Source organism: Onychostruthus taczanowskii, unplaced genomic scaffold (assembly GCF_017590055.1).
Source record: "Onychostruthus taczanowskii isolate IOZ18803 unplaced genomic scaffold, ASM1759005v1 scaffold75, whole genome shotgun sequence".
Taxonomy (NCBI): Eukaryota; Metazoa; Chordata; class Aves; order Passeriformes; family Passeridae; genus Onychostruthus; species Onychostruthus taczanowskii.
Genome location: NW_024505339.1, coordinates 1,832,561 through 1,860,314, shown reverse-complemented (window position 1 = coordinate 1,860,314; position 27,754 = coordinate 1,832,561). Strand labels below are relative to the sequence as shown.

The 27,754-nt window shown below is 55.8% G+C and overlaps 1 protein-coding gene across 1 annotated transcript; it reads right to left on the bottom strand.

Moving 5' to 3' along the window:
• On the bottom strand, positions 1 to 27,535 carry RTN4RL1 (reticulon 4 receptor like 1). The gene is made up of 3 exons (XM_041422849.1): positions 27,241 to 27,535; positions 26,755 to 26,840; positions 1 to 1,437 (listed from the first exon to the last, which is right to left on the bottom strand). Exons 1-3 carry the CDS (start codon positions 27,533 to 27,535, stop codon positions 1 to 3), a joined length of 1,818 nt encoding a protein of 605 aa, XP_041278783.1.
• Positions 27,536 to 27,754: the final 219 nt, after the last annotated feature.

The window sequence follows — 27,754 nt, the reverse complement described above, 5'->3', positions numbered from 1 at the left end:
TCAGCGGATGACGGCCGCCAACACCACCATAAAAACCAGGAGCGACGCCCTGAGCCCCGGGCAGCCGGCGGCCTGCTGGACCCCGCTGGGCGGGCGGATGGGCGTCCGCCGGGTGCACTTACCCTTGCGCTTGGGGGACAGCGTGGGCATGGCCCCGAAGCTGTATTTGTGCTGATAATCAGGCACATAGTCTAGGACCTCCTGCCCGTCTTTGCGCGGCCCCAAGGACACCGGTTTGGAGGTTCGGTTACGGCTTTTGTGGCTGGTGCAGTTCTTGCCGGGTTTGCGGTAGCCCGGCCGGGAGCCGGGGGGGCCGGCGGGCTGGTTGCTGTGCAAACTGTTCTCAGCCCCTCGCTCCTTCCCCTTCTCCTTGGAGGAGTGGTGAGGGTGGTGGGATTTGGAGCCTCCTCTGTCCGCCGTAGAGAAGGTGTGTGTTTTCATCTGGTGGAGCGACTCGGACCCTGAACAGTTCCTAAAGTCTTCTGCTCTTAGCACCTTGAGGTCCTTGCCGTGCATCTGCTCGGGGGACTCGCAGATGACGCTGGAGCTGGAGCCTCTGAACCTGTGCAGCCATTCCCAGAGGGAACGGGCTTTGCAGTCGCAGCTCCATGGGTTCCCATTCAGCCTGAGAAACTCCAGGGCTCCCAGGTGGGCCAGGCAGTCCCCCTGCAGCTCCGAGAGGCTGTTATTGAACAGGAAAAGGGTGGTCAATCTTCGGAGGTCATGAAAAGCCCGCCTATGAATCCACTGCAGCTGATTTTGATGGATGAGCAGCCGATCCAGGTTTATTAGTCCCCTGAACGTGTTCTGATGGAGGCTCCAGAGCTTGTTTCCATGGAGAAAAAGATGGCTGAGGTTAACCAAGTCAACAAAAATATCATCCTGAAGGAACTCAATGTGGTTGTCTTGCAGGTAAAGGTATTGCAGGTTGTGGAGGCCACCGAAAATCCCGCTGGGGAGAGAGCTCAGCCCACACTTGTACAGATACAAGGCGTGGAGTTTCACCAGCCCCTGGAAAGTGTCTGCAGCTAAAGCCCTTAAGTAGCGGTTGTCCCCAAGGTCCAGCTCTTCCAGGTTGATGAACCCGTCGAAGGTGTTGGGGTCGATGAAGGTGATGTTGTTGGAGTAGATCCAGAGGGTGACCATGGAAGGGCTGAAGTGGCCCCGCAGCAGCAAGGTGATCTGGTTGTTCTGCAGGAAGATCCTCTCGCTGTCCTCGGGGATGCCCTCGGGGATGGTGACGAAGTTGTGAGCCTGGCAGCTGACGGTCATCGGGGAGGGGTAGCACACGCAGTCGGTGGGGCAGCCCAGGGCACCGGGCACCTTCAGCCCCAGCAGCACCAGCAGCAGCTCCGCAAACCCCCCTGTGCGGAGAGAGGGGAGAGCGGCGTCAGCGGGAACCGGGCACCTCCCGCCCACCCATCGCTGCTGCGGAGACTATTCCGGGTGAAAAACGCCCCCAATTAGCTCAGCCCTCCTCTCTGCTCATGAATTACCCACGCGGCTGTGATGAGTAGGCTCATCACCCACGGCAGTTAAAACGTGATGTATGGAGTACTCCCTGCCTCCTCTCCCTGCCTGCAACAGGCGCCTGGTTGTGTTCCCAGCCCGGAACAGGCAGGAGAAACTTTCTCGGTGAGAATTCACGCTGGCAGCTCAGGCAGCAGAGCCCCTTGCCCGCAGGCAAGGAAACGCCGCGGTGTGAGAGCAAACAGGGGAAATTCAAACCCTCGCAGGTGTCCCCACTCCTCTTGAAATGCATCTGTTAAATCGCCTGCACGTACCGGAGAGGAAAAGCTGCAGAGATTCAGCAATTCCCAGCCAACCACCTAAAATTACACGTGTGCAGTGCATCCCGCTCCCCCCAAAGGCACAGACCCATCCCCACCGTCTCCTTTCACTACAGTTGTTAGACACCACCATCCACCCCGAAACCCGAGCGATTTACAGGGAAATATGTTGTCAGCAGTTGGTGGAAAAGGCTGAGCCGAAAACTCCGTTTGGAAGTGGGATGCTCAGACATATTTTTAAATGGATGTCCTGTGGCAAAGCATATTGCATCCTCTAATGCTACAGCATGTGCCTGCAACTGGGGCTTTCTCGCAGCAGAGAAGCAGAGAACGAGGCAGAACCATCCCCTCCCTCTGCTCAGCTCCTCAGAGCTCCGGTTTCGCCGCCCCGCTCCCGTCTCGCTCCCACTCCTCGCACCAGGCTTGCTTTCAGGCTATTCCTTCTGCGCCGAGTGGCTCTTCAGACTCATTGCACCAGACTTGTCATTTCTCATTCAGGTTTTCCTCCTAGATTTGGCTTTTTCGTCTTACACACAAAATTTGCTCATGTCTAATGAATTCTGCCCCTGGACTTTACAGGGAAAAGGAGTAACAGCGGAGCAGCGCACAGCTGCCGGTGCCATCCTGCCCACGAGTCCTACTCAGCTTGTACTAATCTGAAAAACGAGAGTGGAAGTGGAGTTCATCTCTAATTACTCCACATCGTTATCACCAGCTAGTCCAAGAGCCAGGACCCCTTGGGCTTTTACAGTCCCTCTTTTCAGTGCCTACAGCCTAATACGAGTTGGAGGCACAAAAACCTCACTGTTTTCTTATTAATTGTGTTTGAAATACAACTGTGTGGTTGCTGTTGCCTTTTCCCTGGTATGGAGATCTATTGCCATTTAGTTAACAGCAGGTGACCTGTCCATCTAGACCCATCCTTTCAAGGCAAAGTTGCCACATATTTTAGATAAACTGGGTTATTCAGACTCTCCATAAATCACCAGTAAGAGCCAGTCATCGCTGACTGGGCGGTTAATAGGAAAAAAAATAGCATCGCTGCCCAAAGCATCGGATCGAGCCTTGCCTGGGAATGGGAATGAGGGGGATGACTTCCAGGCACTGCCCTTCAGAAACGAAGCACGGGCTACCAGGAGGGATGTCTCATCCCTGCGCCACTGCCAAAAAGGGCTGGTGAGTCGGGAACGCTGAATTCGCGACAACTCCTACGGCTGTGTAGGAAAAGGAACATTCTCCAAGTCACTGCCGTAGCATTTTGGCTTTGCTGTCGTGCCTCTGCACGACGAGCGAGGGCCTGCGCTGGTGGGAGCATCGTGCTGACTTACCCAGAGCTCCCTGCCAAAACGGGAGCCCTGGCTGCCACTCACAGCCTGGGAAACAGCGGTATCCTGAGGATATTGTGATTATCCTGCGATGGCAGGGATGAAGAAGTGTTTGCAGATATATTCTGCTGGGTTTTTAACTCGAGGATGTGCTCCACCAAGGTGGGACGGCTCCACGTCCCCCGTCTTACCTCGGTGACACCGGAGCACGGCGCCTTCCGTAGGTCTGATGTTTATTAGTAAAACCCTGCCAGGCACAAGTGCTGTGACGATCTCCCACATGCAGAGTCTGTTATTGCAAATACCAAATCACAAGGGTCTGAATCAATAAACCATCTCCCAGCTACACGCAGCAGGTTGGAAGATTACATATTGCTTCCAAACAACAGTTTTATGCGCTCTTCCGTGACACGACAGTTGCCAGGCTAACGGGATTACTGACGGGAGGTGGAACTGGGCAGGGATCTGGGAGCATCCAGGATTTCACGTGTAGGGATGGTGTTGACAGGAGGCTGTTAGCAAGGCATGGTGATGGACCAAGGCAGCCCAGGCCTCCCTGGAGCACGGCCAAGGTAGAGGCTCCTGCCGAAAGGGAAGGCAGCGTTTAACAGCTCGCTGCCTGCAGGGATAACTCCGGAGCTAAAGGTCAGAGGGAACTGAGTCCATCTCTTTAATTAACAGGCAGCTCTGAGTTAATGGCTGGAGCTCCTATGGAGAGAGAGATGGGATTCCTGCAGCCAGGGATGGCGGTGAGGATAGGCTGGGGTTGTTGCTGCTTCTCAGCTCCCCTAGAAGAGGATGGTGGGAAGAAAAGACAGGGATATCTTTCTCCCTGTTGCAACTTGGGAGTAAGGAGAATGGGGAAACAGAAGGATGGATACCTAGAAAAAAAGGGTGAACAGGGGAGCAGGACTTGGATAGGGAGTAGGTTTACGTTAGGTATAATGAAGGAATTTTCCTTGCCAGGGTGGTGAGGCTCTGGCACAGGCTGCCCAGAAAAACTGTGGCTGCCCCATCCCTGGAAGTGTCCAAGGCCAGGTTGGATGGGGCTTGGAGCCACTTGGTCCTAGTGGAAGGTGTCCCTGCCCTGGATGTTCTTTGAGGTCCCTTCCAACCCAAAGCAATCTGTGATTCATGAAGGTCTGGACTCCCCAGTGGCTGCACACAAGGCCTGTGGTCTCATCAAGGAGGCCTTCCTTCCAAGCCTGTAAAACCTGCTGGCTGCTTAGTGCTGTGAGAAGCTGCTCCTGGCATGCTCTGGGACTGGTCCCAGTTTAGATCTGGGAATGAGATCCCCAAAAAGCAAAGAGGTTATGAAGCCATGAAGCTCCTGAGGCTGGTAACCAGCACGAGGCTATCCAGCTGCCAAATCCCATTGGGGCATGGCAGCCAGGAGCACTTGGGTCTCACTGGGCTTCCCAGACTGGAAAACACCGTGGGAGCCTCCTGAGAGGCCCCAGCCCAGCTCTCCTGAGAGTTTGACCCTGTCTAACTTGTTATTCCTGACTCAGCCCTTTCAGCTTCATCTTGTAAAGGTTGTGAGGCACACGGAGGGTCACCAGCCCGAGTGTCGGAGCTCACCGGGGAGGGAGAGCTTCAAAAGCAGCACAGAAAAATCCTCCAGAAACCTGCTGGTGAAGTGAGTAAAACCAAATCCCCGCTGACACGGATAAAACCAGCAGAGGGGTGTTTATCTCCTGCCTTTCTCCCACTGACGTGCTGTGTCACCCCGGCCTCTGCTCGCCGAGTCCTTCTGCTGCCTCCTGCCTCTGACTGAGGTTTCAGTGATTGGAATGAATTCGTCTGACTGTCCAAACCATTTCCCATGTAACATCCCTCTAATTGGGCATTAATTAGGCATCAGTTAATGAATGCTTGAAATAATTTATCTTTGGATGCGTCCAGTTTGCAGTCTTACTTTTAACAGCATTAGACTCATTATTAGATTAACATCTTTATAAATGTTCTCCATTACCTGCTTGTTTCCATTGTCTTAGCCTTATTACTGAGAGTGAAAATCACTCCTCCCACATGCATTATTGATGAGTAAGGACTTTCTATATGTAGCACGGGATTAATTGTTATACAGTGTAATGCATTTAGCGTGAAGCCTCAATTTGTGCAAGAGCTGAAGGCAGCCAGAAGAATGCAGACACCCGGAGCCAGCATGATCAGCCAGACACTGCACATCTCTCTCCAGCCCAGACCAGGTTCCTCCCAGGCCGGTGCCAGCACAGGAAGAAATTTGAAAAAAAAAAACAAAAAACCAACCCTGGTTTGATACCCAGGATCAAAGACAGATGGTTTGAAGGGTTGGAGCACTTCTCTGCCACCACGGCAGGGACTCTTGACTCTGCAGTGCCACTTGCTCCAGAGAGCCTGGTGTACCTGCCCCAGCAGTTTTCTTGCTTTTTAAGGTTCAGAACACTTTGCTGTACCTCTGAGCCACACAGGGACTCGGTTTCTTTACAAAATGATGCCACTTACTTTCATTAGGAGGCTCAGACTCGAGGCCAAGACATCACTTAGGACAAGGATGGGTTTGTCCCTGGGAGGGGAGATGCACCTGCAGGACAACCCCTGCCACAAACCCTAGCACCCCCTCTTGGCAAGCTGCTTCTCTCTGATGGATATTTTCACCTCCCCACCCGGACAAGCTTATATGGGTCAGAGCCTGTCTAATTCTCCAGCAGGAGAATCCGCTCTCGAGGATGGAGCAGGTTGCTTCTCTTCCAAATCTCTCCTAAACCCGCCATCTGCTTTGGGAGACCCATCTTAGCTCATGTCTACATGCAACTTGACTGCCTGCTTACTGTGTCCATTACCAGGGCTGCTCAAGCTGTTAGATTTATAAGCTCTTTAGAGCAAAGCCCTCGTCTTCTGGTTGCTGATTTATGAATCTTTACTGCCATAAAACACTATGTATAGCTACTACATAATATAAATAATAATACTTAACCAGAGTGTGCTACAAGTGGGGACAAAGCATCTGCTCACAGGCGGGATTATCAAAAAGGGAGAAGCTTCCTCATCACTCACCCTCTCTTTTGAGGCCAAACTCACACCTGCTCTAACAGCAGCACCTCACGGAGCTCTAGGCAGAGATTTTCCTGTCCTGTTCCCACCCTGGATCTATCAAAGGATTTTTCAAAATCCACCCCTAACAAGCTGGTGCACAAAGACATGACTACAACCCCCGGGGGGAAAGTACACTTTGAAACTTGGGAACAACCTCAGAATTGGATGTTCACATAGAGAGAAGCTGTTGTTTAGGGAGAAAAAGCAGCCTCAAATGCTCACAATTTCATCAGCTAAGTGAAGGACGATGAAAGGCAAGGACAGAGTAGCAAAAGCAACTGGGCACAAGCCAAGAGCCAAGCTCAGGATCTGGGACGGTTCGACAAAGCAGTGTCAGACCCTGCTTAGCAGCTGCAGGGTTTATTTCCTCTTATTCTTCTTCTTTTTTTTTTTTTGCAACACAGAGGATAAAATAAACATGCCCGTGCTGACTGTCACAAAGCCGAAATTCCCCAGCGAGCAGCAGCTCCCTGTCAGCCTCTGTGCAAAGCCCCTCAGGTGCTGCCCCACGGTCCTGCAGCAGCAGCAGCCTCGTTGGGATTGCTCCCAAAACATCAGCTGCAGCTCCCAGCACCGGGACACAGCACGGGGCTTTGCTTTCTGCACAAGCTGCCTTTCAGCCAGAGAGTGGCAGCCACCCATCCACCTTCATCTTTTTTTTTTTTTTTTTGCCACCGGTGTCATAAATAACTGACAGATCCCAGCTGTTTGGAGTTATGGTTTCTGATGGAGTGACAGCTGCTCCCAATCCCCCAGTCATCACCCCGGCAGTTCTGGAACATTTCAGCAACATAAAAATCATTGGAGATAATTTCGGTTTTGCATAATTTGGTTAGGCAAGCTGTGATTTAATGGCAATTATGACCTCCGAGGCAGAAGATGAGCTTGGAGGCTACTGGCTTCACACGACTTTAGCTCGGGGTGCAGCATCAGGGATGTTCCAGGGAGATGGCACTACAAGGAAAAAAAACCTTCTCCAGCAGCTGGAAATTGCCTTCCTTGGCTGGCAAGTGGAAACACTGTTCCCACAGGAAGAAGCATACAAGGAAATTTGGAAGGAATAGTGCTAAGGAAAGCTTTGGGAAGAGACTGGTGCCAAAAGATGCATCAGGAGGTACCTTTTAAAGAAAAGCCAGGCAAAGGCTGTAGAGTGGGGGGTGCCTTTGCAAACCCTTCTGTGCCACCAGGATCTCGTGTGTTAACTGGTACCAACGTCCTCTTGGTCACTCTGAGAGCAAACCCTCCTCCTGTGACTGAGATGGGAGAGCTGGAGTCAGGAATGGGCAGTGGCCTTAGCAGGCAGCTGCCTGCCCTGGGCACTGCCCTTTGCTCTCCCCTCTCACAGGGCTTCTCCTGCTCTGGGCTGTGCTGCCTCCTCTCCCTGGGTGCTCCTCACCCATCCCAGAGCCCCTTGGTTTGCATTTCTCCAGCTGTGACTGAAAGGAGCAAACCCTTGGGCAGCCAAGCTGTGCTGAGAGCTCAGCTGAGGATGGAGCCTGCTCAGGAGCTCTGGGGACACCATGGTGTTTCTGGCTGGGGGCAAGATGTGGCTTAACAACAGGAACAACTTTTGTTTGGAGCTGAGAAGGTTCAGTTTCCCCACTCCATCATGGCTGTCAACCAGATTGGGGTTTGCTGTGAGCTCAAGCTCAGGACAAAGACCCAGAGCCAGTAGCACCCCAAAATCAAGTCCTTTAGGGTGCTGCAACTTCAATTTACATTTGCTGACCTGGTAAGTGGAGCTGCTCACCTTCCCCCACCAAAGTCAAGGCCAAGGTCACCTGGAAGTTTCTGGATGGTGGTCATTAACTCCTATTGCAGTTTGAAACCAGACCATAAATTTCATAGTGTAATAATGTAAAAATCAATAACTCTGTTTGAAACAATAGCTTTGTCTTCCATTTCAGCCAGCTCTGATATCTCCCCACAGACCACGTCCCTCTGAATCACACAAATAAAGAGAGAGGAGCGATGGGTGGCGGGGCTGCTGCTCCCCTGCCAGGTGCCCAGTCCCTCCATAGTTACAGATTCAATTAATTCATTTATTCCTCTCTTGCAGTTAAACTCCAGGATGATTTAACAGGAAAAAATTAGGAGCCTTTTATGCTCAGTCTCTCTGACATCCCGTCCAACACAGCGTCCCTGAGGCTTTCCATGTGAAAGCTGCCCAAACCTCTGCTCTCTATTGCCATGGGCAGCAGGGCCAAAACCCAAAATTCTTCTGGAAAGATGCAGAACCAACTCACACAGACAAAAAAATCATGAAAGTCCGTTCATTTCCAGCTCTGGCTTTCCGGGCGAGGGAGGTCTGGCTTCCTGTGCTTGCTTATTTTCCGTTGTTTGCTGTAGCACTGGCTCAAAATACACATCGAGAAGCAGGATTGTCTTTCACATGTTGGTGGATGTGTGATCCTCAAAAACAAATTAGCACCGATTCACTTCTATATAGAGTGCAGCCGTCAGGGAATCACTCCTGAATTCACAGCGAAGGAAAGTAATAATGCTTCCAGCGTGCTAATCCTCTCCAAGAGCAGCCCCTGAACTCTCTCCTGGTGCTGGAGGCACCATTGGAAATTACAATTGTACTGAAAAAAATAATAAATAAATGCAGAAATTGGCAGGGTTTGTGCTAGTCCAGAGGATTTGTACCCTAATGTGGAACTCCCTGTTTAATTAGCACTCCTCTCTGTCTGCATCTCCTCCTCCTGCTCTCAAGCTAAAGAAAAAGGGGGAAAAAAGGAGGTCAATGCTGGAAGTGGCTGTGGGATTGAAACTTGGCTATAGGAACTTGTTTAATTTAAATGCTTCTTTCAGGACTAACACAGGCAGAAGCAGAGGGAGTGTAGAGTGTGTTTTCCCAGCACAATCTGCTCTGCTTAACCCCAGTTCTGAGCACACCGTCCACGGCAGGGACGCCCTTGGTGGAAAACTGCACTGGGATGTCCTGTGGCTGCAGGCACAGGGAACAACCCCAGCACCTCAGCTTTGGGAGAAGAGTGTTTAAATCAGAGGCTGGGCTGCTGCTTGTAGCAGCTGGAGACAGATCTTTGGGATGGGATGGGATGGGATGGGATGGGATGGGATGGGATGGGATGGAATATTTCTGTTGGAAGGAACCTACAATGATCATCTGCTCCATCTGCCCAAAAGCTAAAGCTTGTTATGAAGGGCACAGTCCAAATGTCTCTGAGGCTTGGGGCATCAGCCACTTCTCTAGGAAACCTGATCCAGGTCTGACCACCCTCTCAGTGAATAAATCCTCCCTCATGTCCAGTCTAAACCTCCCTTGGTGCAACCTTTCCCCCATGTCCTGTCCGTGGACATCAGGGGGGACAGACCATCCTCTTTTCCTGGGTCTGCTGCAGGGTTTATTGTGCCCCTGTGTCTCACCCCACCGTGCATCTCAAAAGCCACTGGGACCTTTTTGGAGTGCAGGAATGCTGGAGGGATCGGCACATCTCCCTGTGCATGGATGTGGATGAGTAAATCCCTGGGTCCTGCTGTGGCTGGAGGTGTCAGTGCACACCAGGGTGCTCCTGCTTGTCCAGGAGAGAACGGCATGGACCATGGAACACCCTGAGCAGGATTCCAGGCATGGATAGGGGTTCCACCAGCCACTGGCACTGCTGTTCTGACACCCAGCAGGCAGCAGGCAGCCCCTGCTGGTCCCCAGCACAGGACAGGGCTCTGGCAGGACTTGCCAGCAGCCTGCAGTGAAGCCGGGATAGAATTTGGCAAAGGACAGGGAGATCTCGAGGTCCTTGAGAAGGGACTAATAATTCCAATTGCCCCCGAGGAAAGAAATACAGGAGGATGACTTGAGCTTAGTGGATTGTCTGAGGCGTCTCAGGGGATCATCAGATACTTCCACTCCCTTTTTGTCCTGAGGTGACAAGTTTTCCTTCCCATTCACAGAAATGCAAAGCAGTTCATTCACAGCATTAATAAGAACGATGTCCTTTGTAAAACAGCCGGGGAGTGAACCCTTCGAGGTGCTTTACAGCAAAACAATTGCAGATGAAATGACAAAACCCACCCCAGCTGAGCACCAGGCAGATCGGTATCAAACGCTGAACAAGCTCATGTGTAGAGAAAGCAGATTCACCAGCCCCTTTCCCTGCCAGCAGCTGGCCAGGACCTAAGGAGGGTTTCTTTAGGATCAGAAATGCAGCCAAAACTGAGCAAATATGAGATGGAAGAGCAAAGTGACAGCTGCCTGGGCTCTCAGTGCACGCTCGGCTGCCCCATCCAGCACACATCCACAGGAGATGGAAAAACTGGAGGCTGTGGAAAAGCGGGGATGTGCTGGATGGATCTTTACCTGGCTGGAGCTGGGAGCGGGCAGCAACCCAACACAGGGAGGCAAAGATGTTTTCATGCAAGCATGGCTAATAGGGAGGGCATTAGTCCTATAAACTTGTAATCCTGCTGAGGTCCCGACCCCAGCAGTGTCCTGTGCCACCGAGATCACAGGCGAATTCTGTGCCGTGCCACATGGGCTCTCTTTCATCATCCCTTTTCAGCCTTTCTGCATTTGAGATTTACTGGATGTCCTTGTGTTTGGTGGAGAAGAGGGCAAATTGGAGCCTGTCGTGTACCTTCTTCCTCATTCAGCAGCACATCATTCTGCCTGCAGCAGGGGGGAAGGAGACGGACGGGCAGGCATCAAAGCTCCGGGCTCTGTCACATTTTCTTCCCCCCCAACCAAAAAAGAAGTGTTGGCGTCATTTGGAGCCCAGCCCACAGCCTCAGGTCTCTCTCCCACACCCAAAAAGGGCAGCAGCACCTTTCCCTGTGCCCTTGGTCTCCTCTCAGGGCGATGCCACGAGCCCTCCAAGTGAACATCCCTGTGGGTCAGCAGCAGAGTGAGCACTGCAGATTCCAGCAAAACCCCATCCCCACTGGAGCCAGCATGCTGGGTCATGAGCACAGCTGCCTTTCAGAGACCTCTCCTGTGCTTTGCACTGAACTTTTTACCAGCTCATGAAAAAGGCAGTGATAAAAGCAGAGCAGTGTGAATAGCTGAGCTGTGCCGCTCCTCTGGCCGGCATCCGGGGCTTAATGAGCCGGTAGGAAATGCCATGTGCCCAGTTGGATATTGGGCATTGTACTCTCCCACACAGCTCTTGGGGTGCGGGGGGATGTGGGGGACCTGAGGACAGAGCAGCAATGCTTTGCCACCCCCTGGAATCTGAATGTTTGGAGCAGTTGGGTGCTGGGAATTAATGCGCAAGCGATGAACGTGGTCAGGACACGGTGCTCTGCTAACATCCTGCTTTGTCTAGCTCCATTCCATCCCAAAATATCCCCCTGAACATTCCTCTGGGAGTGGACTTTGTGGAGATGCTGCACATCCCCCAGCACCACGCAAATGCCTGCATTAAAAGCTTAATAAAAATAGCTTGATAACGGGATGTGTTCCCATCACCGGCAGCTCTCGAGCCCGCCGCCGATCCTGTGCCTCCAACACAGCAAGGCCAAGTAATTATGGGATGGGGCTGCAAGGTCCTGACAGTCTAATTTCTATTAATTACAGCCTGTGTAGGATCCTGTCACTGTGGAAAGGGGAGGTGGGGAGATGGGAAATCATTGCAGGGCCGGGAAGATGCTGAAGGTTGGTGGTGCCGACCGGCAGCGGCCAAAAGATCTGGGCTGGCCACAGCAAGGAGGGGTTTATGGTGAGAAGCAACAGGTTGGGCTGGATGGAGTGATGGGGATGCTCTACCCTGCTCCTCCTCGTGCTGTGTGGCTCAAATGCAGGTTTTGCAAAGTTAAAACAAATTGCAAAGAGCGCGAATCGGCAGTTTTAAGGGAAAAGAAAAGAAAACAAAAATAAGATCTTGGCAGAAGGATAAAGGAAGGCAACTGAAATGCTCATTAAATCTGAGGGGCCCCACTTCCCTGTCCAAGTGGCCACATCTCTGGAGGTTCCCAGATCCTTTGAAATGCCTTGTCAGACAAAGTCTTTCATCCTACCCGATTCTGGCTAAATTCATGGACCCAGAAATTTTCACTGGAAGCGTGAAAGACAGAACAACTCCATTCTGACTTTTCACTTCCCATCTGATCGCTGTTGATACAATTTATTCCTATGACAGCATCTGCTGCTTTCATGGGTTTTTTATTCTGAAGTACAACTCGTCTTTGTTAGTCCCATTTTCAGGCCTTTCATCATTTGAGTCACAACATAAAAGGCATTTAAACACTCCTGCTTGGAAACCAGGCTGGGAGAGGGTGGCAGCAAGCAGATACCATGTCACGCCCGCCCCAGCCCTCTTCTGGCACGGGATGGGCTGTCCTGTGGGTGTGCCACAACCCTTTTGTGCTCCCACGTGCCTCCTGCCAAGGATGGCAGTGATGGGGATGCAGTGGTTCCATTTTGGAGTGGTGCTGTGAAATCCAGATGTGCTTTGAGGTGCAGAGCCCTGCAGACCATGCCTCTGTTGGGGCAGCATCTCTCCCACCTACCACTGACCCAAGGAGTGTTTCCAGGGGCTCTGTGCCCTCCTCATCAGCCAAACCTCTCCTTAGACAACTAATTACCTTTTGCTCTGCATCTCCAGACCTCCAGGCTGTGGTGCTCAGCTCTCCATGTCCCTGTGCCGGGGGGCTCTGCCACCCCTCATTGCCACCCACGCCCCTCTGAACTCACCAGGGACCCTTGTCCCCACCAGTGCCAGCAGATCCTGCTCTGCCCTGGCATCTGCCAAGCTGCTGGAAGCACTGGGGAGTTCAGAGCTACCCACAGAAAATTGGAGTCTAATAATAGCTCCGTGGTGTTGTACCAGCAGAGAGCTGGAACAGCCACGTCTGGCAGGGAGAGGCCACCGCTGGCTCCTGTCTGCTCAGCTGGAAGAGCAACGCCTTTCCCAGGATCCTGCTCCCTGCAGCCCCCGCTGGGGCTCACAGACCACTCTCCACACTCCAAGGATTCCCTGTGGCTCACACCACTCTCCAAACCCCACGGGGCACGGGGTTCCACGCCTGTGGCAGGGTTGGGACCACGTGGAAAAGCCACTGGGGGCACAGGACGGGCAGGACTCACCCACCACACCCCTGGATGAGCATCTCTGGGACATGGTGGCCTCTCCCCCCTCCTGCTTTAATTCCCCTGCTGTATTTTCCACTCCAGCAGGCGTTGCTGGCACCTGAGCATCCTCCAGCAACATCCCTCATCCCACCTGGTGTCTCTCATCCTGGATCCCTTCCCTTGTCCCCCAGCTCCCAGGAAAGTGAGCGCAGCTGGAAACTGTGCTGCTGCTTATTGGAATAACCTTTCAGGATTCATTTAGTGCCACTTGCTTCCACCCCACCTTTCCACCGTCAGCACTTTACTAATTGCAACTTTTAACTCCTTCTGCCCAGGCAGACCGAGAGCAGCAGCTGCCGTAAGGATTGGGGTCCCTCTGCCCCCCCATCTCTCCTTCCTCCTCAGATAAAGGGTCAGCCCAGTGAAGCATGAACACCAGCCTGCGTCACCCCACTCCTGCTCCCAGCTCACCCCACAAGCTTCCTGCTCTGGGAAAAGATCACCCTGGAAGACCACAAATCCCAGGCAAAACCCCAGCCACCACCTGGGAGCATAAATCAGCGCACGGCTGGGCAGGGAAGAGGCGAGAGATCCCGACGGCTATCGGAGCACCGTCTGCCTGAGACTTATTAAATTATGGCTCTCGAGTTCAGCATCTGAGCCCGGCGCGCCGGGGCCGGGCGGGCGGGGGGTGGGTACAGCCCCCTAATTCAATCACGGGGCACAGGAGATGGTGCAGCTGCTGGGGAAGAAGAGCTGTCGCTGTCAACACAGAGAGAACGAGGCTTCCACAGCCTTCCTGGACGGCTCTGCCCACTGACCCCTCACAGCTGCATTTCCCAATGCACCAGGAATGGCTCCGTGTCGTTGTTAAGGGCTGGGGTCTGGCCCTGTGCTGGTGTGGCATCGGTGCCACCACACAGGATTGCTCTGATCCAAGGCCACCTGCACTGAAAGGTGCCACACACCTTTCTGTCCAAAGAGAAAACGAGCCAAGAAAGTACATTTTCAGGAAGCTGAGGTGTTTTTTACGTAAGTGCAAGAGCAGGGCAGGAGGAAGGTGAGATGCTGTTTCCCAGCTGACACCATGAACCAGCGAGTGTGACTAAAACTTGGGAATGCTTTGCACAGGGATTCAGGCATTCTGGTGATGCCCATGGCATTGAAACCTCAGCAGCTGCTCAGGGAGATGAGGACAGAGGGACATAATCAGGTAGGAAAGAGAGGAGAGAGCTGGGACGGCAGACGCTTTCCCTGAAAACATTTCCAAGGTCAACGCTTAAAAGTGGAGCAGAGTGAGGATTTGGCTCAGGCAGGGGAGCGGGACCACGCCGGGATGCTCCGTGGGAGGCAGAGGAACACCCAGCTCCCACCCTGGCACTGAATTACCCAGCCGAGGGCTGAGTGAGGCACCCAGACAAGGTCACGGTCCCAGCGGAGCGGTGAGGGAGCTCAGGCTGCGCCGGCTCCTGCCTCCGCGGCAGCAAATTCAATCGTGGCGAATAACAGAGTGGAACAAAACCCAGCAATGCAATAAAACCTCCCGGCGCCTTGTTCACCTGAAGCCTGAGCAGCCGGGGCTCGCACAGGAGGTGGCACGGCCTCTGCGGGCAGCCTGGTGTCCGGGGAGCCTGGCGAGGGCAGGGAGGGTTTGGGATGGTCCTCGGTGAGCTTTCAGCGGGTGACACTTCATCCTGAACCTCACAGGAGGAGGGGGACGGCCGGATTTCTGAGCAAGGGAGAGCTGCTGATTCCTTAAGAAGCGGGGAGGTGAAATCCAATTGTGCAGCATCCACGGCTGCCATTAACCTGTCTGTGTACTCCCGCGGCCGCCCATCCCTCTCCGCCTGACAGCCGGGGCTGCCCGGGGATTTGTGTCCGCCTGCTGCAGCGGCACACAGCCCCGCCGCCGGCTTTTCTCCGGAGCTTCGTGCTGCTTCCAAAATGGAGCGCTGGCTGAACATCCCCTGGTGGGCTGGGGAGCCGCAGAACTGAGTCCTGGAGAAGGAGAAACGGTGGCAGCAGGATGGGCGGCCGCAGGAGGAGCTGCTGGGGCAAACCACAGCTCCCAGCTGAGCCCGGAGTGATAATGGCATCAAACTTCCTTGAAGGAAGGTCCTGAGGACATTCCTTGGGAATGCCCCCTTGGGCATTCAGCTGGTAGTATCATCTCCATCAAGCGAGTGTTTAGATCCAGGGATCCTTAGTGACAGCTTTTGGAAGCACAGATGGGTTTGTGCCAGCGTTGCACGTTCCTGGAGGAGGCAGCCAGGTGGGCATGAGAGGGGTCTGTGCCCCAGATGTGCCAGCAGTGGCTGACAGGGGGAAAAGGAAGGATCTGGACTTGCTCTGCTCAGCCCCACACTCCTCCTGGCCCACGGGGAGGCTGAGAGCAGGCTGGTGGAGAAGGGAAGGGAGAGGAGAGGCGGGGAGCAGGGAGGAAGTGCAGCCAGCCCCACCAACCTCCTCGCCTCTCTGCATCCCGGTTCCATTTGCAGATTTATTAAATCGAGAGCCAATTCCAACATAATTTCTTTCAAGCAGCTCCACCTCGCAGGTGTGCGGAATTTATTTGAGATAAAGAAAACCATTACAGAGAGACAGCAATCTTCAAAGACCACCTCGGAGACCTGAGAGAAATAAAAACACTAGCCCGTGCAAATGTGCAATTAAGTTTCAGAATACTCCTGCTCCATGAAAAGCTCCGTCCCTGCAGAGAACAGGCCTTTAAGGCAATTTTCCCAAACCCTATTCAGCATTCACTCAAAAATGCCTTTTTAAAACAACATGTGATTTTTTTTTTCCCTCTCTGCCTCACTCCTCCTCCTCCTTGCGCTTGCTCCATCACTTCCAGGTGGGACACAGACAGCTCTGGTGGGGATGTGGTTCCTCCCCATTTGGAGGGGGACATGAAGCGGGGGTCCCATCCACACAGGCACAGCTCTGTCACAACCACCAGTCACGTCAGATCCACAAACCAGGAATTTCTAGAGCTACTCTTGTTATTCAAGGAGACCATGACACCAGCATGGCCCCGCCTGGGGACAATTTGCCAACTATTCCCAGTTGAAGGATCTTCATATCCCTTATTCATGGGTCATTCTCTGCTTGGTGATTAATTAAAAATGCATAATTAACCTGTGGAACGCACTGCCATGAGGTATCTGGGAGGCCAGGAGCTTAGCGGGATTCGGGGGAGGATTATATGTTTAAATGGATAATGAGAACATCTGGTGGTACATTAACAGGGATGAAGGAGAATTAGGGAGAAGAGCTTGGCCAGCCGCCGGCACAGGGTGCAGGAGGGTGACCACGGAGCTGGCTCAAGGAGGGCACTGCTGGTCCAGCTCCAAGCCTGGCAGAGGCACCAACACATCCCTGCCCCCTTGGGAAGCGTGATTTAGGGAATGAGTGGGTGTGTCTGGGGATGAGGCAGTGACAGAGGTGTCACCACATGGCTGGTTGCCTTCAGGTTGGAAGTGGCTTCCTGGATGGTCACAGTGCTGCCAACTCATTGCCAGAACACCCAACCTGGCGGCCACCTCTTGTCCATGGAGACCAGTGGCATGAGCATGACCCCTGGAGACACCCTGATAAATCAGCAGAGTGTCCTTAAAACCCCAGGAGAGCATCCACCAGCTGCAGCACTCCCTGCAGGTGACACCACGCTCGCGTGCACAGCCATCCGTGCTGCTGGTGGCGAGCTCTGAAGTGGTGGCACGCCACCAAGAACCCAAGGAAAAGTGCAGGAGACACAAGAGCAAGCCTCAGCCAACCTGGCCACTCAGGGTATGCCAGCCCAAGGGTGTGCACGAGGCAGTTCCTGGGGGTCTCCAGCTTCTGAACAGCACGTGGCTCGTAGGACTGAGCCTGGCACACACCTTCTCCCTGTGGCAGCATCCCTTATCCACCCCAGGCTCTGCACAGAATCACAGACAACCCACCATCCCCCTTGCAAGGTGGGCACAGACCATGTGCTTTGCTTCACCTCTTTCCCCCAGCCTCAGAAGTTTTCTTAGAAAAGCCTGGCAGCCACAGCCAGCAACTCCGAGAGCAAACTCCGGGCTGACGACAGGATTACTAAATCCCTGTCAGCAAACAGGGCTCAAGCAGCTGCTCTTTTGCATTCTAAATCTGCTGCTCCACTCTTTGCACCAACTAATGGTTGTGCAAGGCCTGGGAACCAACCACAACCTCTTGGGGTGAAAAGCACTGAGGGTTCTCAGTAACATCCCCAAGAACTGGAGGGATCTCAGCTCTTCATCCCACTGCATCGCCAGGCTCCTGCTTTACAGCATCTTGGAGAAGGAGGGGATGCTCCGTCCTCCCAGCAGGACTCTGGATGCTCTCAATGTCCCTTCACCACTTTGCAGGCGATGCCACCGACTCAGCAAGACTGGGCAGCCAGAGGGATTTTGGGTGTCGTGGCCCCTCTGGACTCTCTGCTGGTCCCCTGGGACGAGGTGGCTGCAGCACATCGTGCTCAGCCTGCCGAGCACGGCCGGGGCCTGCCGGGCCGGGGTTAATCTCGTTGTCACACTTTCCCTCCTTCTTGCTGGCTCGGCGCGCTTTGACCCGCTGTGAAATTGTGGCCAACAGCACTGAATATTTTAAGAGCAGCAATGCAGTGATGGCCGCGCGGCGGAGCAGCAAGGCAGGCCGGGAGCTGGGCTGGGCCCTCACCTCCCCCCCGCCACCACCAACCCATTAGCACAGTTCAGGGAAACCTAAAAAATTCAAAAGACACTGAAATATGCAGCATTTTTGCTCTCCCTGGAAATGACGCGCTTCGCTTCCCAGATGCTCCCGAGCAGGACGTTGTAAATAAGAGGCTTTATGACACAGAGGGTGTTGCCAATGGGGCTGTGGGATGCTGCAGAGCCCAAATTGACTCCCCAATCCCCGTCCTGGGGACAGAGCCGTGCTTGGGCTTGGAACAGACCATCAACAAACCCTCGTTAGCGCAGCGCAGCCATTAAAGGAGATTCCCCTCTCCATCCTTGGCCTCTGCTGGCTGCTCCCTGCCCCTCTCCCCCCGGGGTATCCCCTCGGCAATCTCTCCTCCCCTCGGCCGGGCGGGACGCGGGTGCCGCAGGACCTGACGCAAACACCTGTCCTCAGCACTTCTGCTATCTGGGGCACAGCAGAGCAGCAGCAGCGAGGAATTTAAAAAAAAAAAAAAAAAAAAAAAAAAAAGAGGCCTATTTGCATAAACCTTCCAAAAAGAGGAGCTGGAGCCTGAGTCTGGAGAGATGGAATATCAGCCAGGGACCACTGGAGCTGGTAGGAAGTGCAGTAAGTATTTGGGAAGCGTCACCAGGACCTGGGCACGTTCTGCCACCAGGTCCCTGCATATCCCCAAAGTGCTGCCCCAGGGCTTGACACCCCATCTAGGAGTGACATTGGGACACTTTTGTATTCAGGTCTTAAGAGGGCAGATTAATCGCCATGTGCTGGATCTGTCGTGCGCAGGGATGTATATTCTTCTCAGAATTTACAAGTAGTTCTGTCTGAGAAATAAACAACTGGAGATAAAATTACATTGTCACCATGCAGGTGTGATCAATGGGCAGGACAAGCCCTCGGAGTGCCAGCAAGGTGCCACTGGCACAACCTGCCCAGGGAGTGCCAGCACCTGGGAGATGGGAGTGCCAGCTGGAAGATGCCAAAGGGACTCCAAGAAAGGCAGTGGGATGTACTACACCAACCCCAGCCTGTTGTGTCTCTCTCCCAAAAGCCAGGAAAAGTGGGAACAGCCATCAAGGCCATCCTCAAGTGAGGCAGATGCCTGGAGAAAACGATGCTGGTGATGGGTGACCATGATACAACCATGGGAAGATGCCTGGACAAAGCAGTCAGTGGCAGAGGGGGCTGCAGCCCCCAGGTCAGGTCCTTGTAAAAGCCTCTTGGGCCCTGTCTCAAGCCCCAGATCCTCCTCCCTAGTGTCCAAGGTCAGCAATGGGCAAAAGACAGAATCCAGGCTGGCAGCCACTGGATTCCCCAGGGATGTGAGAGAAGGATTGATGCAGTTTACACCAAGCCCCTTTCTCGTTTGGTTTCTCCTTCATCCTTCTCTGCTTCCCGAGGCTGCATTGCCTTGGCCCAGCTTGTCAGGGAGTGACAGAGCACATTGCCTGCTGGGGTCACTCCCTGGGGAGGGACAGGCATTGGCTCCCTCACAGTTTAAATCTGAATTCACACTGAAAGCACTAAAAAAGCTCTGCGTGGATCATCTTCCCAGCCTTGGGCATCCTGAGGAGTCATGACTCGGCTCAGCCTGCTGGGATGGAGATCCCAAAACCATCTGGGGACATCCAGCTGCCCCCGAGGCGGGTGCCTTGCTCCAGGCTGGCACCCAGCAGCTGGTCCAGCAACTGCCTTCAGTCTATTAATAAAGCTGGAGCAGCTGGTAGAGCATCCACCGCCAGTCCTCGGGATTTATCCAACCGCTCTGCCTTATCAGCCATGCTTTTCACAAGCACTTAAATTCAGGAGGAAAAGGAAAAAGTGAAATCAGATAGAAATGCAGGTCTGTTTGCTGTTTTCTCCAATGAAATGGTTCTGGGTAAACAGCAGACGCCTTTGATGAAATCCCAGCAGGCTTAAACAATAAAGCTGGTTACAAACTCAATCTGGCGCAGATATCAGATCTGAAATTGTTTCAAAAAACATGTCAACATTTTCTAATGCTGCTGCAAAACTTCCTCGGCACTTTGCCACAAGCTGCATCTGTGACGCAGGACCTGCGCCGCTGTCCCAGCTCGCGCTGCCACTGCTGCACTTCCCAGGGGGAGCCCTGCCCTGGCACCTCTGCAGCCCTCTGCCTGCTGGAGACCCGGAGCTGCAGGAGGATGCTCAGCAGCATCACCTGGGAGGCAGGAGATGCACATTCCCAGCCCCGTGCTCGGGGCACGCTGGGTTGTTTTCCAGCTGTAAATGCAGTTCCCATCCCCGGGCACAGCCTGGCTGAGGCTTTGCAGTGCTGCATGCTGGAGGGGCATCAGGCAGGGTGGGAATCCCTCTCATCACATCCCAGGGATGGAGTTCAGCTGTGGGTTCATCCCAGGTGTTACCAAGGACAAGTGACTTTTCCGTGGAAAAACAATTTGCAAAGCCTTGTGGTGGCAGAGGAGCACAGCCTGGTGTTCTGCCTCCTGTGTGCCACCTCTGCATCCTGGCAGGGACACCAGGGCAGGGTGAGGCTGCATGGGGATGCACAGCTCCAGCTGATGGAATGCCTGGCTGGGGCCAAAGCTTGGTCCCTCTCCTACACCTATGGAGCAGGCTGGTGGGCACAATGGGGACTGGGTCGGGGGAAGGAAATCTGGCAGCTCCATTGGTGTTGGAGGGACAGGGAGCCATCCAAACTCAGAAAACATGCAGAGCTAGAGTGCAATGAGGCAGGTCCTGCGCTGGCATTGCCAGCACCAGCCTGCCAGTCACCTGGCACTGGCACTTCCCAAACTCTGTCAGCACCTGGGGTCTCTGGAGGACAGCAGGGGATGCAGCTGGGGGGGGTGAGAGCCTGAGGAGGAGGAGGAGGAGGCACAGCTGGTCCCACCACAAACATGGACACTGTCTTGGCTCTGGTTAAAAAGCCAGCACCAGCTCTATTTGTATTTGGGGTCTCCCAAAGGCTCCCGCCTCCGTCCATAAGGGATCTGCTCCACTCATCCCATGTTGGATCCAGCCCCACACACACCCCGTCCCACACCCCAAGGAAGCCCCCAGCCCAGAGCTGACGCCTGCCACAGCTCATGTCCCGTGTGGCTGTGATGAAGCAGCAGAACCTTCATCCCTCCCAGAACTGGAAACGACAAAGGGGATGCAAGAGAGGAATAACAGGGCACGAGGAAGAGGATGAGGAGGGTGGGGAGCCCTGGGGGGTGCAGGGGGCCACGCCTGAGCCCCGGAGCAGCACAGGGGATGTGGCAGAGCTGACCCCTCTGCAGAGGTTGCCTCTGCCATCGATCCCTGTTGCACTCAGGCTCATTAGGGCCCGGGAGCTGCTGCTGGAGGAGACAGACGGGGGGAGCGCTCGCTGTGGCTCCCTGGATCGTATTAAATATTTACTTTGTTTTGTTTTGTTTTTCCCAGCTCTATTGATCAGAGATGGAGTGGGGAGGGGGGTGGGGGGAGCAAGGGGGTGCTGTTGGATGCCGGGAGGGAAAAGCAGAAGAAACGACTGAGCTGGAAAACGGGGACAGACCGTGCCAGGGCGTTCCCGAGGGATTCACCTGCTCTCCCAAGGGACACCCAGCGCTGTCACCCCACAGAGGTGCTCCCCTCAGAGCCATTCATCCCCTTCAGGGTCGGCATGGGCATCACCAGCACACGGGGGGAGCAGTGGGGCAGCCTCCACTCCCCATCCCACGCCAGCCCAGTCTCGAGGGATGCGGGATGGGGGGGGGATGCCCGAGGCAAAAGCATCTCATAGCTCGGGGTATCCCCCCGGCCCGGGCCGGGAGGTGCCCCCCGCACCCAGGCTGGGCCCCGGGAGCGGCCGCGCAGTCGGCACTGTTTCTATTTCGAGAGGAGCTCTACTGGAAAAGGAACAAAAGCCGAGGGAAGCTATAAATAGCCGCCTCCTTCACACCAGCGCCTCCTCCGCCCCAGCATCCCGAGGCCGGGGGGGTCCCGGAACCTGGCCCGGGCTCAGCCCCACTGCCAAACCCCCTCCACGTCTTCGAGCCAACATCTCCATCTGAAAACCAGAGGGAATAAGAAGCCGGGGAATATCTGCCGCCGAAGCAGAGCTGCCTCCGAGCATCCGTGTGCCAAGTTAGCCGGCGGCTCTGCCCAGCCACAGCCCCGTGCCCCGGGGGATTTGCCGCTGCCCAGCCGGGCTCTGCACCCAAAAACACCCCGCGGGGACGGATTCCACCACCTGGGGATGCTCCTCTTGTCCCTGGCCCTGTCTGCGGCTGGCAGGGAGCAGCAAGAGCCGAGTAGCTCGGGCAGACCTACTTTCAAGGCTTTAATCCTTTTTGCTTAAAGAATCTTTTTTTTTTTTTTTTTTCTCTCCCCTCTCTTTCTTTTTTTTCCCCTTTCTTTTCCTCTCCGCGCGGCAAAGATGGGGTCTGATCAGAGGAGAGACGCAGGGAGCTGACAAGCTGCGGCGTACGGAGAGAAAGGAGAAAGAAATACATATTTATTACCCTCAATTATTAAAAAATAGATAGCAGCAGATCTTAGGCCCTGGCAGAGGCACTGCAGAGTCGTTTGTCTGAGGACTATTTTGTTTTTTAAATTCCATTGAAATTATAATACGCTGGGCTTGTTAGCACAAACACCCCGGCATATCCCTGCCGAGGGGGGATCATCCCGACCCCTCCGCTGCCTCCGGTGTGCTTCCCGCAGGGTGGCTGTATCCAGCACCCGATGGGATGCCGAATTTGCAGGCAGCGGGGAGGGAAGGAGGGAGGCTCAGGGAGGCAGGAGCTGGCAGCGGATGCGGCTTTTGTCCCCCTCTGCCTTCCCCCCGCGGGATCAGAAGGGATCTGCCCGGTGCTAGCACGTACCAAATGCACACGGATACCCGGCTGGATGAAGGTCTCATGGACAAGATCTTCACCAGGTCACCTCGGGCTAAAAAAAAGCCCCGTGACATTCCCCGTGCCCAAGGATGGGCTTGGCACCCCTCGGCTGGCACCGTGGGGGTCCCGCGGTCACGGGGATGGGGTTTCCCCAAGCAAACCAATGCAAACGCTGGTGCAAATGCAGCTGAAAAAAAAAAAAAAAACCTAAAAAAATAGAAAGCGGTTCCCAAGTGCGGCACACGGGGCTGGCGGAGCCGCTGGCACCTCCCCTCCGCTTGCAGGGCTGCTCCGAGAGGAGCAGCAGCCAAATTCCCTCCCCAGTAAACAGCGGCCGCATCCTCCCCGTGCCATGGCCATGCCGCCGCTTCGGCAGCACGTGGAGCACCTCTGACACCCTCCGGCTCCAGCACCTCCCCACACACGGGATCTCTTTGGATGCGCCGGACCTCCATGGATCTGCTGTGCCATCGCCTCTCCAGGGCCAAATCCCGCTTAGGAACCAGCTTTTGGCACCGTGAGCCACCAGAGCGGTCACGGCTCTCCCGGCCCAGGCAGGAGCATCGCTAAAAGCTGCTCACCAAAGCTGGGCGGGCTCCAAGCTGCCGTGCCGGCTCCGAGCCGAGCCGCCGTGCCAACGCCACCGGGAAGCAGGCAGCCAGCGGGCACATATGCTGCTCAAAAGGAAAAGGAGCTTTCTACACCAAATGGAGCATTTTCCGCTTAATAACCCCCCAAATCCTAATCTGTGCAAAGAAGATTGCCCCCCGAATCTTCCCGCCCTGCATCTGCCGCTCGCCCTGCCCGCACTTAACACCCGGGCAGAGCTGTGGCTGCCCCACCAGCACGGGCCCCCAGCAGGAAAAGCAGGAGGAAGACAAGGCCACGGGGAAAACAGGCGATGCCCGGCACTGGGCTCATCTCCTTTTGTCAGCAGAGAGCCTTCACCATTTGTCATCAGTAAAAATAATACTCCTAAAAGTGTCCCCCCTCTGATTGCCGGGCTGTGGGTTTCCATGGTGATGCTGCTCCGCAGGGATGGCACGGGGGGATCGGTGGGATTGGTGCTTCCTCCATTTGGGAGATGGGACGTGGTGTTGACATCCGGAGTGAGGACAGCACCAGCCCTGCTGCTGGCACAGGATCCTGAGGCTGAGCCAGCTCTTTCCACCTTGGGCTTGAGCAGCATCACCCAAAATAGCAGGGGAAGAGCAGCCTTGCTGGAGAGGACATGGATGCTGCTGTATCCCAGTGGTGCTCCTGAGGCCATGCCCTGCTCAGGGATCCCTCACTGATTCCCACCAGCGTCCCCCTTGCTCCTGGCCTCATGGCTCTCCCTGCAGCCTCCCACTTGTTGCCTCTGCTCTTAAATCAGACTTCAGCCTCCTTCAGTGGGCTCTGAACGAGGGCAGCACCTCACCCATCCCAACCTGCTGGGAACCCAAACAACAGCCACCCACGGCTGGGGTGTGGGTGCCTGTGCTGCTGCTGCTCCACCAAAGTGCTCTGCAAACATAATCTGCTCTTAATAACCCGAGTCTCTATTGATCGTGGCTGAACCCTGGAATTGCACTTTGCAAACAAAGCCCGAGGTTTTGGCTGTTTGGGGGAGACTGGAGCAGCTCCCTGGGGTGGGGATGAGTGGCAGTGTCACCCAGGGGTGCCCCAGTGTGGGGCATAGTGGGGACAGGTGATGCAGGGCTGAAGTGGCCGTGTCCTGGGTCACTCCTTTGCGAGGGGGGCTTTGTCTCTACGCTCCCACAGGGGCACTGCCAGGAGCAGGGGACACCCCAGTGGGAGACAGCCCTGGTCACACCTGGCCACCATCACATCCCTCCAGGCTCCCACACTTCCCTGCCTGGTTTTTGCCTTCAAACAAGATTTTGGCTCTTGCTGTCAAAACCCATCAGCGCTCCAGCAGTTTCCAGCAGCCCAAGTTCCTGCCCGGCCCCAAGGCAATGACATCCCACTCACGGCCTCTTCCTGCACACCATGGAGCCCCACTGCCCCTGCTGCTGGCCTGTGCCTCTGGCTCCAGCGCTGCCAGGTGCTTCAGGGAAACATGGGTGTGAAATCACGCTGGAAAATGCATATTTTTACGTCTCCCCAGCAGGTTCACTGATGTTTTTAGGGCAGTGCTTTGAGGCCACCTGGAGTGTCACCCACAGCTTCCAGCACCCAGATGGGACTGCGGGGCACCGGGTGTGGCATTTTAGGCAAAAGGTGGGAATAACATCCAGCCAAGTGTGGCCATGGCTCTGACCCTGCCGGGCTCCATCAGTGCAGGTCACTGAGCAGCCACGGCTCCTTCGCATCCCGGCTCCGACCCCAGCTCCAGGCAGGTCTCATCTGCTGAGCCCTCCTCGCTCCCCCCAGCACCACCAACCACAGGGACAGCCTGGGCCACATCCTGACCCCCTCCCTTGCTTCACCGGGCACAGAGAGCTTGTGGCTTCCTATCAGCTCTTTATGAAATTAAACTTTTATAAGCAGAAAGGTTTCTGGGCTCTTGGCTCCCCGGTGCAAGAACCGCAGCCCAGCCTGCGCCTGCACCCTGCCCACTGACTGCTGCACTGGCAGGGAGGGATGGAGGCTGGACACCCCATCGATGGCATGAGCGATGGAAGGGACAGGGATGTGGCTGCCCATGACCTTGGTGTCATCCTTGACCTGGAAATCTCCTTCTCCTGCATCGCCAGGATTGCACTCCTGCCTGCGGCTGCCTGCGGCCACCTCTGACAAGGCTGTGACACCCTCACCCAGGATGGAGCTGCACCCCACGCTGTCACCCACTGCCACACACCACTGACATCCCACTGCACAGAACCCACCCTCAATCCCACCAGTGACTCCACGGATGAAGCTCACAGGGCGCAAGAGGCCCAAAATGCCCTCAGGAGTAGCAGCACTTGCCCCGCCACGCTGCCGCCATCCTGCTGCAAACCGTGTGGCACCGCGTGCGAAGCCATTCCCCCGGAGCTGCCTCCCTTGGAGGTGTCAACCACGGCACAGCTCCTGCTGCCTCAAGCCCTGCCATGGCCCCCAGCCTCAAGCCTGGTCCCCAACAGTGGGATGTGGAAGGCGGTGGCAGTGCCACCCACCAGCACAGCCTCGCGTTGCCACCATCCTCGACAACACCAGCCGCCCCGGAGCCCCGCAGGGGGGTTTGGCCCCAGCCCAGCGCCCCGGCAGCAGCTGTCCCCTTGTCACCTTGCATCATATGTGGGATGTGCCCTCCACATCCCGCTTGAGGCAAATGCTGGGGACACAACGCCCTGCCCAGGGACACCTGGCCACGGTGAGGCAGGGAGGGGAGAACCTGTAGGCAGGGTGGAGGCCTCCTCTAACTGCCTGTTGAATTATTCAGGAACGGTATTAACTTATAAATGAGTGTGTTTGACTGATTTTGTGGTTGATGTACAGATAAATTCTAATGAAAGACAGCTACAAGATTTTAAATTATTAATTAGACTGCCACTTAACAAAGCCTATTTGGCACTCTATTTCCTTGCTTAACAAGACAAAAACTTTAAGAATAGGTTTTGCTTTAGCCCACAGGCTCTTCAATTTGCATTTTGTTTTTCTAGCTCCACAAATGAAAGCTGTAGATCTTGACCTTAACAGGCTACCCCTGGTGGGATCCAACCCTGTCGGCAGCCTCGCTGCCTGCCTCCACCTCAGGCTCCCAGTTTCCCAGCCTGGATGATGCTTTTCCTCCAGCCGGCTGCACCAGGGCTGGGAATCCAGGCTGGAAAGCGGGACTGCTCCAAAGGCTTGGGGGGTTTGTTCTCAAGTCATCCAGCCCGGCTGGGTTAATACACCAAACAAAGCTGAGGCGGGAGCCAGAGAAAGGAGCATCCGAGTGCGAGGCCACACAGCCGCAAGGTGACATTTCCCCCAGCGGGAAAAAGCGGCTCTGGGGTGGCAGAGGGGGGCTCTGCCCTGCCCGGGGGTCTGCACCCCAATGCCAGGGGCTGCAAGCACAGCGTTGGCACCCTCTCCGCTGCCCGAGCCTCGTCGGAGAGGGGCATGTGCCGCTGGTGGCGAGGGCTGGGCCCGGGGCTGTGCGGCCGCCCCCTCCCTGGGGCATGGGACAGCAGTGGGGGGTCCGGCCGGGGTCCCCCCGCGTGGCCTCGCTGTCCCCAGCATCTCCCCGGGACCGGCCCCGGTGCAGCGGGGCCGGGGGTCCTGCCCGCCCCTTCCCACCGTCCCGGACCCCCCGGGAGGGCCGGCTGCTCCCCTCGCCGTGATGTCACAAAGCTCCCCGATGATGTCCCAGGCGGTTGCCATGGAAATCGCGTGATGTCACAACGGAGCGATTCTCCTCGGGGGGGGCCGAACGGGACGGCTCGCCCCAACTTCCCCGCCGAACGCCCCGCGCTCCCCGGTGAGCCCCGTTTCCCGTTCCCTCGCCCTGAGGGACGCGCACTGACCCCCCCCCGCGCCCGCCGCATCCCCGCTGCCTCCGGGACCCGCCGTACCCCGGTGCCCGCGGGACCCGCCGCGTCCCCGGTCCTGCGGGACCCGGCGCCTGCCCTGCCTCCCTTCGCTCCTCCCGGTCTCCCGCCTCCCCGCCGCGCTGCGCTCCCGCCGGTGCCGCTCCCCGGGGGGTGCCCGAGCCTCGGTGGCGGCGCCGGTAACACGGTGGCGGCGGGGGGCGCCCGGCGGCGCGGCCCCAACTTCGGCGGGGAGACAAACTTCGGGGCCGGCCCCGCTGCCCCCGGTGCCCGCGGCACCCGGTGCCCTCCCGGTGCGCTGCTCACCTTGGCGGAGCATCTTGGAGCCGGGGCGGGCGCGGTCTCCCGGCGGCGGCGGCAGGGGCGGCGCTCAGAGCCTCGGGCGCGGCGGCGGCGAGCGGTAGCGGCGGCGGCGGCTGCTGCTGTACCGGGAACGAGGAGCCGGAGCCCGGGCGAGCGGCCCCCGCGGGGGCATGGCGGGCCGAGCCGCAGCGGCACCGGGGAGCGCCGGCCCCGGAGCACCGGGGAGCGCCGGCCG

What these genes read in the sequence shown, in the direction of transcription:
- RTN4RL1 (XM_041422849.1), bottom strand. Translation starts at nt 27,535, where the DNA reads ATGCTCCGCCAAGGTGAGCAGCGCACCGGGAGGGCACCGGGTGCCGCG. An exon ending in CGGGTCCCGCGGGCACCGGG is followed by an intron (nt 26,841 to 27,240) that starts GTACGGCGGGTC and finishes CCCATGCCCCAG; the next exon opens with GGAGGGGGCGGCCGCACAGC. An exon ending in AGGCTCGGGCAGCGGAGAGG is followed by an intron (nt 1,438 to 26,754) that starts GTGCCAACGCTG and finishes CACCCGGAATAG; the next exon opens with TCTCCGCAGCAGCGATGGGT.